The sequence below is a fragment of the Electrophorus electricus genome, chromosome 6, assembly GCF_041902795.1.
Source record: "Electrophorus electricus isolate QZ-2024a chromosome 6, ASM4190279v1, whole genome shotgun sequence".
In the NCBI taxonomy this organism is placed as follows: domain Eukaryota; kingdom Metazoa; phylum Chordata; class Actinopteri; order Gymnotiformes; family Gymnotidae; genus Electrophorus; species Electrophorus electricus.
In genome coordinates, this window is record NC_137502.1 from 8,152,501 (window position 1) to 8,165,000 (window position 12,500).

The following is a 12,500-nucleotide window of genomic DNA, read 5'->3' on the forward strand; positions in this document are numbered from 1 at the left end:
GAGTATTTGGTTGACTCTAGTGTTGTGGACGAAACATAACAGTGTTCAGATGACTGGTGCTGTAGATGAAACATAACAGTGTCTGGATGACCAGTGTTGTGGATGAAACACAACAGTGTTTGGATGACTCTAATGTTGTGGATGAAACAAAACATTGTTTGGATGACGCTAGTGTTGTGGATGAAACACAACAGTGTTTGGATGACTCTAGTGTTGTGGATGAAACACAACAGTGTTTGCATGACTCTAATGTAATGGATGAAACACAACAGTGTTTGGATGACTGTAGTGTTGTGGATGAAACACAACAGTGTTTGCATGACTCTAATGTAATGGATAAAACACAACAGAGTTTGGATGACTGTAGTGTTATGGATGAAACACACCAGTGTTTGAATGACTCTAGTGTTGTCGATGAAACACAGCAGTGGTTGCATGACTCTAGTTTTATGGATGAAACATACGAGTGTTTGGATGACTCTCGCATTGTGGATGAAACACACCAGTGTTTTGATGACTGTAGTGTTGTTGGTGAAACACACCCCTGCTTGGATGACTCTAGTGTTGTGGGTGAAACAAACCAGTGTTTGGATGACTCTAGTGATACTGATGAAACACAACAGTATTTGGATGACTGTAGTGTTGTGGATGAAACACAACAGTGTTCTGATGACTCTAGTGTTGCAGGTAAAACACTCCAGTGTTTGAATGACTCTAGCATTGTGGATGAAACATGAAAGTGTTTGGATGACTCTAGTGTTGTGGATGAAACAAAACATTGTTTGGATGACTCTAGCATTGTGGATGAAACACAACAGTGTTTGCATGACTCCAGCGTCATGGCTGAAACACAGCAGTGTTTGGATGATTCTAGTGTTGTTGGTGAAACACACCCCTGCTTGAATGACCCCTGGCATTGTGGGTGAAACAAACCAGTGTTTAGATGACTAGCATTGTGGATGAAAGACAACAATGTTTGGATGACTTTAGTGATATTGATGAAACACAAAAGTGTTTGGATGACACTATTGTTGTGGATGAAAGACAACAGTATTTGGATGACTGTAGTGTTGTGGATGAAACACAACAGTGTTTGGAACACTCTAGTGTTGTGGATGAAACACAACATTGTTTGCATGACTCTAGTGCAATGGATGAAACACTCCAGTGTTTGGATGTCTCTAGTGTTGTGGATGAAACAAAACAGTGTTCGAATAACTACAGTGTTGTTGATGAAACACAACAGTGTTTGGATGACTCTAGTGTTATGGATGAAACACAACAGTGTTTGGATGACTCCAGCATCATGGCTGAAACACAGCAGTGTTTGGATGATTCTAGTGTTGTTGGTGAAACACACCCCTGCTTGGATGACCCCTGGCGTTGTGAGTGAAACAAACCAGTGTTTGGATGACTAGCATTGTGGATAAAAGACAACAATGTTTGGATAACTTTAGTGATATTGATGAAACACAACAGAATTTGGATGACTCTAGTTTTATGGATGAAAGACAACAGTATTTGGATGACTGTAGTATTGTGGATGAAACACAACAGTGTTTGGATGAATCTAGTGTTGCGGGTGAAACACTCCAGTGTTTGAATGACTCTAGCATTGTGGATGAAACACAACAGTGTTTGGATGACTCTAGTATTGTGGATGAAATACAACAGTGTTGTCGATGAAACACAATAATGTTTGGTTGACTCTATTGTTATAGATGAAACAGAACAGTGTTTGGATGACTCTAGTGTTGCGCATGAAACAGAACAGTATTTGCATGACTCTAGTGTTATGGATGAAACACAGCAGTGTTTGGATAATTCTAGTGTTGTGCATGAAACACAACAGTGTTTGGATGACTGTAGTGTTATGGATGAAACACACCAGTGTTTGGATGACTCTCGTGTTGTGGATGAAACACACAAGTGTTTGGTTGACTCTAGTGTTGTGTATGAAAAACAACAGTATTTGGATGAATCTAGTATTGTGGATGAAACACAACAGTGTTCGAATGACTACAGTGTTGTTGATTAAACACAACAGTGTTTGGATGACTAGTGTTATGGGTGAAACACAACAGTGTTTGGATGACTCTAGTGTTATGGATGAAACACAGCAGTGTTTGGATGACTGTAGTGTTGTGGATGAAACACAACAGTGTTCGGATGACTCTATTGTTGTGGGTGAAACACACCAGTGTTTGGATAACTCTAGTGTTGTGGAATAAATAAAACAGGATTTAGATGACTCTAGTGTTGCGGGTGAAACACTCCAGTGTTTGAATGACTCTAGCATTGTGGATGAAACATGACAGTGTTTGTATGACTCTAGTGTTGTTGATGTATCACAACAGTGTTTGGATGACTCTAGTGTTATGGATGAAACAAAACAGTGTTTGCATGAGTCTAGTATTATGGATGAAACACAAGAGTGTTTACGTGACTCTGGTGTTGTGGTTGAAACACACCAGTGTTTGGATAACTCTAGTGTTGTCCGTGAAACACACCCGTGTTTGGATGACTGTAGTATTGTGGCTCTATATGTACTGAGGAAACGACTTTTAATGAATTCTGAAACCACTTTGTGAGTTTCTGTAAAAACAAGGTGGTGGGAGGCTGAAAACAGCTTCTGTGTGTGTGTGTGTGTGTGTGTGTGTGTGTGTGTGTGTGTGTGTGTGTGTGTGTGTGTGTGTGTGAGAAAGAGAGAGAGACAGAAAGAGAGAGAGAGAGTGAGAGACAGAGCGAAAGAGAGAAAGAGAGAGAGAGAGATGAAACAGAGAAAGAGGAAACACACATGTCAAGCCTTTATTTAATACTTCCATGTCGGTGTACCTGATCTGCTAGCCAGTGCTCCTTCCTAGCTGAGCTGCTAATTTCCCTATTTCATCTCTGAGAGGGAGATTCGATTGGTCATAGACGACTCCTGTGTAGGTCACAGAGGAAGCCACACCCAAACGCTGAAAGGCGTGCTCATGCTGCTTTTCCTGAGTCATGTATGAGACGAGTCAGGGGGAGAATGAAATCACTACTGCCTGGAAGCACATATGCAATATGGGTCTGACTGCTGACCTCCCTGGAAAACATGGTGAATGTGTGTTTGTGTGTGTGTGTGTGTGTGTGTGTGTGTGTGTGTGTGTGTGTGTGTGTGTGTGTGTGTGTGTGTGTTTGTAACTAAGTTCCCTTCAATAAGGTATATGGTTTTAGGGTGTGACTAAGGTTTACTGGGCCACCAAAGCTTCTGTCACTTAGGCAGATGCTCAAGTAGCACCTACATCTGAGCCATGCGCGTTTAAACACGTGCACTTCTGGCGTGGTGAGCACGACAGTTCATTCGCTTTCACTATTACACAGCAGCTTGCATTGTAAGTAATAAGGAAAAAATAAAGCAGATAAAGAACAAAGGTTATTTCCTTTAACATTTGATTAGAAATAACATTCTAAAAGGATGGTTTTCCTCTCTCTCTCTCTCTCTCTCTCTCTCTCTCTCTCTCTCTCTCTCTCTCTCTCTCTCTCTCTGTGTGTGTGTGTGTGTGTGTGTGTTTGTAGGGAGTGATCACGTACTCGATAGACATTTTTTTTTACATAGAAATAAACTTTCTGCCAGTACGTTATGAGTTATAATTCCAAGCTGATAGCGGGGTTAGGGGAGGCGGGTCAAATGTAACGCGTAAATGTAGGTTGCGTGGAAAGTGAGAATGTGTGTTAATCCTCAAGGTTTCGATCGTTTGTTTAACGTAAAAGGACGGGCTGTGAAGTTGCGCTTCTGTTCTCTTGGTGGTCATTTTACAAGACAGATGTTGAGAGACAGATGTTGAGAGGCAGCGCCGGAGGCTCAGTGTTTGGGCGAGCTGCAAGAACGTGGGAGCCGCGTCGTGGTTCCCCTGAAACGGATCTGGTAAATTGGAGATGGCGCTGTGTACAGTGTGAGCAAGTTAGCAGCCAAAGTTTGCAGAGCGCAGGGAAGTTCGCTAGAGGAGAGGCGACCCGCGACTCTAACAAGGGTTATCTTCTCAAATTACTCATGGATTTTCGCCGGAACGCACACGGCTGGATGTAATACAGGACGTCGCTCTTTTCTCGAGACCTATGTGCGCTTTCACGGGATTTTCTAGGCTTTCGGAACACCTCCGAATGAGCTCGCGGTCGTTGTGCGAGATTGCTGAAGTCTGAAGTTTACATGCGAGTTTCACTTGCATGTATGTAAGTGCATGCAAAGCACGGGTTACGGCGCCACGTTTCGATTCACCGTGTCGTTGTCGTGACTTTTTGACACGGATGTCGTTCCGCGTGGAAAATGAGCGACCTCCGCGATAAGGATACGGCGCCGGTATCGAGGAAACGCCGGCTCATGGCTGCGGCTTTGCCCGCGGACGAGCGTGCATCGCCGGGCGACGCACGCAAACCAGCCCGTAACGGTATGACATCGGTCCACTGCTTTATATGCGGAAGCGGCGTGAGCGCAGGAAAAGAGCAAAAGTTGCAAGTGCAACATCAGCGAGAGAGCGGTCCGTTTTTCCCGTTCCTGCAGAGCCAGGAGCCGGCACCGGGCGCCGAGGAAGTCAGCCCGGACGGTCACGCTCTGGTCTGCGCAGTGTGCCACTGCTTCCTCGGGGAGCAGTGGAACTCGTTCGAGCGGAGCCGCACGCCGATCGAGAAGCGCATGTACTGGCTAAAGAGGCCGTATCAGTGCGACGCGCGCCGGGTTCCCCAAGAATGGAACATCACCTACGACCTGGAGAGGAGAGGGAGCGGCGGCAGTCAGAACTGCGAGGGCAACGAATCGGATCTCTCGTCTTTCTCCGACAACGAAAACGTGTCCGACCAAGAGGCGGATGTGATGGACAGAGGTGGGAATAAGGACGGGTTTCTAAAAGCCTCTGGCGTTAGCAGAGGGTCCAGGGATGGTGCGAGGAACAACTGCGCCGTCGGTGTTAAAAGCAGTCCCGATTCGCAGCGGGCGATCCGTTACCCTGTCAGTGTCTACGCCGCTCAGGAAACGCCGAAAGCGGACGGCGTCGTGCCGCCCCGGCGTGCATCTAAAATGATGAACCATATGTCGTCGGTGTCGCTGGCCCAGTTCCAGGAGAGTCTGGCACCGCACGGGTATGGCGGCCCTTCTGTCGAGACACCTGTGCAAGACAACGGAATCATCATGCGCAACAAGCAGCGGCTACCGGAGCGAAATGCCATACATGCCGCCGTGCGCCAGCCCCCGGCCGACAGCAGCTGTAACGCGAGACTGCAGCATCTTCTCTTTCGCCCGGGCCGTAAAGGCGCAGATGTTGGCGATGTAAGTGCGCCCCTGTCACCTGTTGGCGCGCAGGTTGCCTGCCAGCCCGACGCCGACATCCCCGCGCGGCACTATGCTCTTCATCAGTTTCACGCGTCCGGCGACTCCGACGCGTCTGACAGCAACGAGATTAACGTAACGAGCGACGACGAGCGGGAAGACGGGAGCAGCGCAAGGGAGCGTGCCGCTCCCCCGCTTGACGGCCAGGCAGAAGCCGCGCAGGTAGCCAGGCATCAGCCCGGTCTGTCTGTCGACGAGTGCGCGTGCTACATTTGCGGCGGCAGGCTGTCCCCGGGCCGGCGCTTCAAGGTGTGCGTGCAGAAACAGGAGCGAGCCGCCGATGAGCCCTTCTTCCCCGTCCTGTGGCTCCACACACCTCCGCCAGGCGCCGTGCCCCTCAGCCCGGGCGGCTGCACGCTGGTGTGTGCCAGCTGCCACTCGTCACTCATGCAGCAGTGGCGGGGTTTCGAGCTGGCCGCCGTGCCCGTGCTCCAGCGCCTGTATGTGGTCCCGCTCGATGTGGCCTCCACCGACGCCCTGTCCCCGTCTGGCAGCGCCGACGGGGCCAGGCCTCAGTGGGGGGACCTCGCGCCCAAGATCCAGCCCCTTGCTCACACCCTGGCCTCTCTGCCTCTGGCGCACCCCGCTAGGGAGGCTTGCTACCTGTGCGGGCAGGATTGCCGGGGAGAGGTGAGAGTGGCGTACGCCCGGGCCGGGGCAGGTAAGGCCCGAGGCGTGATGTACTTCCCTTTCATAAACCAGCTGCCATGCCCGCCTAATGCCCGGGGCATGCGCGACGGGCAGGTGCACTGCTGTGCCGCCTGTCACGTCATCCTGGAGGACATCTGGGCTGCGTACCGCCTCTGCCTCAGCGAGGAGCTCATCGCCTCTGTCAGCACCTTCCTTGGCAGATACCACCAGGCCGCCGGAGGGGGGGGGCTCTCGACCGGACCCGGGGTAGCGCAGGCGACCATTTCCACCTCCGTCCGGGTGGCCGCGGCGACAGGCCATACCTCGGCTTGCTACCTGTGTGGGACGGAACTCTCAGTGGGGGCGGACCACCAGCTGCACGTCAACCCCCCCGGTCGATGCGGAGAAAAGGAGCCTTTCTTCCCCTTTCTTGCCGTGCACCCACCGGCGCCTCGCGCTCGCCCGGCCGACGCCACCGGCTTGGTGTCGGCCTGTGCCCTCTGCTACCATGACCTTCTGGGCCAGTGGGCCCAGCATGAGGGCTCGGGCGCCGGCCCGTCCAGCAGCCCCTGGTCCCGCCAGTACAGCTGTGACTCCTTCGTCTGTTTCTTCTGCCGGCGGGAGAAGAGGAGGCCACTGGGCCTGTGGGCAGTGAGCGTCGCCCGCCTGCCCGTCTTCCTGTACGCCCCGCGGGTCAGCCGTACCCTGGTGGTGGACGACGGCAAGCGGCTCACCATCGGCTCCTGCGTGGAATGTAAGTCCATGGTGTTGGCCGGCCAGAACATGAAGCGCGACGGCGGGGCGGACCGCACGGCTCCTGCTGCCACCAGACACAAGGTAAGCATGTGGCTTCTGGCTCTGGTACACGCGTTAGCGTCCGTTTGCACCAGATCCGTCGCCGCACGCCGCAATGATTCGATTTACGGCTCTTGGCGCTCCATAACCCGCTTGGCAGGAGGAGCAATAGGACGTTTGTAGGGGCAATAACGTTTATGGGAGAGGAAAACCGTGCGTCTTCCACCCGTGGCCCAAAGTCAGGGAACGGGAGAGCTAGACGCTCTGAGTGCTGTTTATCGTCTCTGACTGGGCCTGTGTGATGACATCCATCATAAGCAGAGATAAGGAGTAGGTTTTTGTGCCCTGACTGCCACTGAGAAACACCCCGGGGCTGCACTGGGTGTTGAGGCAAGCTTTGTCTTCTGGGGGTATGTGTGAAAGGGTACAGAGAGTGTGTTCACAGCGGATGCAAGGTAAGAATGCACGATGATGTGGTTATGCAGTTTACGTAAGAGAAACAGTGTGGGTGTGTGTGTGGGAGGAGATCTTGTGTGTGTGTCGGGGGGGGCGGGGGGCACTTTGGCATTTTCAGTGACTTACTCTGTGAAGGATCAGCCAATTTTGTTGTTGTTTACTTTGACACTGTTCCAGTAAATGTTCCACCCTGCTGGGCCCCGGTTCTTGGCAGGGCCTTTCCAGGGCAGCATGGCAGGGTGGCAGGGCGGCCCGAGCCCCTCGGCCCACCAAGGAGTGGCTGTTTGGGGAAGCATGACAGTGTGCACACCTGCTAACCTAGGAGTGAAACTCAGCCGATACGCTGCAGCAGCAAGAAGTTCTCGTGTGCGTATGCGTGTGCAGTGTGTGTGCGGCTAAAAAAGAAAGGCAACGATGCAGCCAGTTAGAGAATGCAGTATAAATAATCAGAAATGATCCGTGCACATTGTTAAATGCAGAGATTTATGCAGGGCTGCACCTCAGCGAGAGTTTGGGTTTGCGCCCCGCTGTGATTCACCAGTAGCGCTTGGCGACTGGCAGCATGGCTTGGCATCCTGTCGCGTCCTGTCACGTCCTGCCGCGTCCTGTCGTGTCCTGTCACGTCCTGCCACGTTCGGCCGGCCTCCCCACGTGCAGCTGTTTGGCTGGGGCGCTAAGCGCTGCTCTCCGGGGCGGCGACAGAGAAGAAGGGATTCGGCTAGGCCGCGGGGCGTGAGCCGCGAGCCTGAACATCTGTGTGTGTCATTCATCTTCAGTGTGCGTGTGGGCATGTGCGTGTCTGCGAATGAGAGACAGAGAGAGAGAGAAAGAGAGAGAGAAAGCGTGTGCGTGTGTCTCTCTGAGTGGGTGTACAGGAGACAGGGCTTGGTAGAGACACACCAGCTGTTCTGCTTCATCTTAAGCAACAAGTGATTAGAGGGCGAGAGGGCGAGAGGGCGAGAGGGCGAAAGCTGTTTTTCTACCTTCCCTCTCAGCTCTGTGACCCCCCCCCACCATATCCTCTTCGACATCTGAACCCGGGCGTGCAGGCCAGGGGCCAGTGGGAGGTATTGCTGGATGTCAAGGTGTTTTTGCCCTGAGCCAAGCCATGATCTAATGGTTGATGTTAGCGGACAGGCGTGGGGGGAGGGGGGTGAGAGGGAGAGAGAGTGCGAGGGGGAGGGAGAGGGTGTAACAGTAATGGCTCCCGTGGTGGGAGGAAACAGGTGCTCTGTCCCACAGTGATATGTGATCTGCTCTGAAGCACTGCTGTCCTTACTTGTACGCCATGAGAAAAGTTGCACATCTGCTCACTTTTCTCCTTCGCTCCCCTGCCCTGAATGTGCGCTTGCGCAGGCAGACTCTTTTAAACATTCCTTCCCCCCAACTTTTTCGCCGTCGCCTTTCTGCCCGGTCACCCGTGTTTTACTGCCGCGTGCGCGCTCCGCGCGTGCCCACTTCACGGTTTCGCCGCTTCCTCCGGGAAGCAGGCGAGTGGAGCGGTGGGGGTCTGTCGTCGACCGGCTCCAAATTAGCCGATGTAATGAGAGCTCCGCAGACGCTTTATATAGAGAGAGATGGCTTAAGCCTGGCGTGCCTCCGTAACTACGCCACAGGGTGCGGGGGAGCGAATGTAGGCTACTAGCGTGGCACGCCTGCCCTCCAGGTAAAACATGAGGTAAGTAGGAGGGAAATGATAGGACGATACTCAGAGCATCGCCTCTCACGTCAGATGCTGGCATGTCCTCTGGGTGTTGAGGACTCCCCACACTCAAAACTGCATTGGTTAGGTAATTAATAGCTAGTCACATGACCTCCCAGCAACCTTTTTTTTTTTGGACAGTATAGTGTAAGCAGGTTCCAGCGAGCTAATACATTATGTGTGTCTGTGTGTGTGTGTGTGTGTGTATGTATCATGTAGTCTTGTAGTCTTGCGTATGAGCATGAAAGCACTCCTATGGCACATTCCACTGATAACAGAAAGTGGACTCTGGTAATACATGGACAGAGAGCACACTCACATTTGTGCCGAAGTATCTTTCTGGGTGTGTGGGTGTGTGTGTGTGTGTGTGGGTGTGTGTGAGTAACTTTGGAATTGTCCAGATGGACAGTGAGGAGAGATGGAGTCAGGAATCTCTGTGTGTTGTTTTTTTTTGTTTTTGTGCATGTGAGCGCACGTGTGTGTGTGAGCTGTCCTGTATTGAGAGTAAACCCTGTGAGTGTGCGATTATTCAGTGTGCAGTCAATGAGGTATTTGGCATGACAGCAGATCCATGCAGTCGCTGGCAGTATTGCCTGAGTTTAACGATTAATGACGCATAGAGTGGATTTAAACACATGGTGTTCTGCACACACTCAGCCTGTCCTAATAGACATAGACAGACAGAAAGCAAAAACCCCCCTCATTCATCTCAGTTTTGTCGCATTTCAGACTTTTCTAGACTTCCTCTGGTTTGTATGCAAAACAGTTGTGCAGTGTAATCGGAGACACTGCTGGGTATGTGATCTTTCTCTTATTAATGCTGCATAATCCACCCCAGAGCAGGAAATACTACATTTCCCAAGAGGCACTTGTGATAACTATGCGTAAGGCTCAGAAGGAGAGGTCAGACCTGGAGCAGAAAAGGACACAAATCTGGAGTGTGTGTGTGTGTGTGTGTGTGTGTGTGTGTGTGCGCGTGTGTGCATGCGTGCATGTGTGTGTGTGCGCGTGTGCGCATGTGTGTGTGTGTGTGTGTGTGTGTGTGTGTGTGTGTGTGTGTGTGTGTGTGCGCGCACGCACGTGTGTAATCAGGCATCTGATTGCTTTATTAAACAAACCCTGACCCTTCTGTATTGCCTGCTCCATGCCTTGTCCAATGACAAATCCAATCAGACCACGCCTGCCCTGATGACCATATTACTCCTCCCGGTCCAGTACAGTGTGTGCCACTCATCCCGGGGGTTAGGAAAAGACTGCGGAAGCCTGTTGGCCGCTGTGGCTTTGGACCACCCCTCTCCTCCAGGGGAGGATAGCTGCGTTCTCGGGCTGCGCAGACAGAACGGTCCACGTCCTGATGGCGCTGGCAACAGCTCGTGAGGCTCCAGCTTGCGCTCCTCGGCCCAAATCCTGCAGAATTTGAGGGGATTTATTTCCAAGCTCCTGGAAGCTGATTCCCATTTACGTGGAGACATTGGAGAGAGACGACTGAGGATCTCTGGAATTGCGTTTTCGGGGTGGGTGGTTGGGTGGTTGGGTTTGGCGCAGGGGGGGTGTGAAGATTCTGTAAGGAGGCTGGATGGATTGATGGATTGATTGATGGATGGATGGATGGATGGATGGATGGATGGATGGATGGATGGTGGGAGGGCTGTTTGTCCTAAATTGGCTGAGAAAAGGAAAGAGAATCCATCCAAATTTAGAGAAGGAAGACTTCTGTGGAGCTGCTCGAGCCTGGATGCCTCACTGTGTGTGTGTGTGTGTGTGTATGTGTGTGTGTGTGTGTGTGTGTGTGTGTGTGTGTGTGTGTGTGGTGTTTTGTCTTGTGTACTCTCTACCCACCTTTGTGTGTGTTGTGTGCTTCCATATTTTTAAGATCTTTTTTTCTGTGAAACAAGAATCCTTAAGAGACTGAATGCATTCTTATATGTGTTTGTGTGTTTGTGTGTGTGTGTGTGCCTGCATATTCCTGGATCCAGTTAGTTTCCAGTACACTATCTGTTCCTCAAAACATTTGTGTCATGGGTCTCTGTGACCCAGAAGTCTCGGCTTTGGCTGGTCTCACTCAAACCCTAACACATCACCAGACCTGTTTTCACACTCCAGGATGACAATGTGCCCAACACCAACCCGTTACAGGTCCAGAACAGTCCATTCAGATCCTGGAGAAAGGGGAAAACGTTGCAAGGATGACTGTAATAGAGAGATATTTTTCAGATTAAGCTACCTGATCATCGATCGTCTTTATGGAGGAAGTGTACACACGTATTAACGATGAAATGGCCATAATTTTGCTACTGCTTGTTGATATATTAATGTGATTATTGCATTTTCTGTTTTGTTCATTTCTTCGTGTCTCCCAGAACCAGTGAATGGTATGCCCCTGCTCTAGTGGGGGGAGGGGCTCCTAGTATAAAGCAGGACCAGAGTCCGCCTAGAAGGTGTCCAGGTCTGTGCCTGAAGAGAGACCTGGGTGGCCTCTGGCCCTTTTAAGCCAGGATTGCTGTAGTCCCGGGCATCGTATCAACTGCTAGTGGTTGGCTGTGGAGTCAGCAGAATTTTTGTTTTAATCCTGCCTAGTGAGTGTAAGTAGAAGTACTGTGTGACTTAATTAAAGTCAAGAGAGCTAGGAAGAGACAGAGTTGCCCCGCGTAGGGGGCGTTGAGACATTCATATACCTTACTTGCCTATAGAGGGGTTAGACCTCCTCACAGCACCCGTTCGTAGCCACCTAGTGTCACCTTCGTACAGGGCTGCGTCTTAACAGTTACAGTGCAGTGAGACAGATGGTACTGGGGCCATGGAGAATGAGCCGCTCTGGATGGCGTTTTCTCTCTCTTTTTCTCTCTTTCTCCCTGTCTCTCTGATCCCCCCCCCAGGTGCTAGGTTCAGGGCACTGGAGCTCAGCCTGGCCTTTGAAAAAATGGGGCATTGTGCTGCCTGACAGTGAGTCACGGGAGGACTGGAAAACAAACTGTCCTTTGATCTTGGCTGAAACCGCAAAGACCTCCCCAGAGCCCCCTCTCCTAAAGCAGCACGCGCCCGCGCCCCCGCCCCCCACAGCAGAGAGTCGGGTGAAGAGGGTTGGGGGGGAGAAAGGGTCCGCAACAGAGTCTAGACCTCCAGCTACTCCGGCCTCTCCGACTCTGTGTGTGTGTGTGTGAGACACTTTAGCACTTAGCACCAGAACTCCTGCGCAGGTCCCAGGCATCAGGGAACTGGGAAAAGATGTGTGTATAATTGAGGTCAGAGGTCACACAGGTGGAGGACTTCATGGCTATGTTCTGTCTTAAAGGAGGCGGGGTCACTCTGGGCTGGGGGAAGCTTGTATTGGGAGGTACTGCTGCTTAGAGTCGTCTAGTGTGTGTGTCTTGTGCAAAGCATGGGCAAGAGGACAATTGGAAGGTTTAGGAGCCTTCTTAACTATCCATAAAAACTTCACAGGTGCAGCAGGTTGAATGGCGGCCTTTTGAACCTGTGTGTGTGTGTGTGTGTGTGTGTGTGTGTGTGTGTGTGTGTGTGTGTGTGTGTGTGTATGTGCACGTGTGTAGGTGGGTGCACACTCTT

General features: G+C 51.4%; 1 protein-coding gene across 3 annotated transcripts in view; it reads left to right on the forward strand.

The window, feature by feature from the left end:
- The first annotated feature begins 3,727 nt into the window (after positions 1-3,727).
- Positions 3,728-12,500, forward strand: part of gse1b (Gse1 coiled-coil protein b) — a 164,712-nt gene continuing 155,939 nt past the window's right edge. For 2 of the 3 annotated variants that reach the window (XM_035525144.2, XM_035525145.2), the window contains exon 1: positions 3,731-6,820. In XM_035525144.2, coding sequence (XP_035381037.2) covers positions 4,298-6,820 — 2,523 coding nt within the window. In that variant the 5' untranslated portion in view covers positions 3,731-4,297. Of the gene's footprint in view, positions 6,821-12,500 lie in introns of all 3 variants that reach the window. The other variant, XM_035525146.2, reaches the window with a different exon arrangement.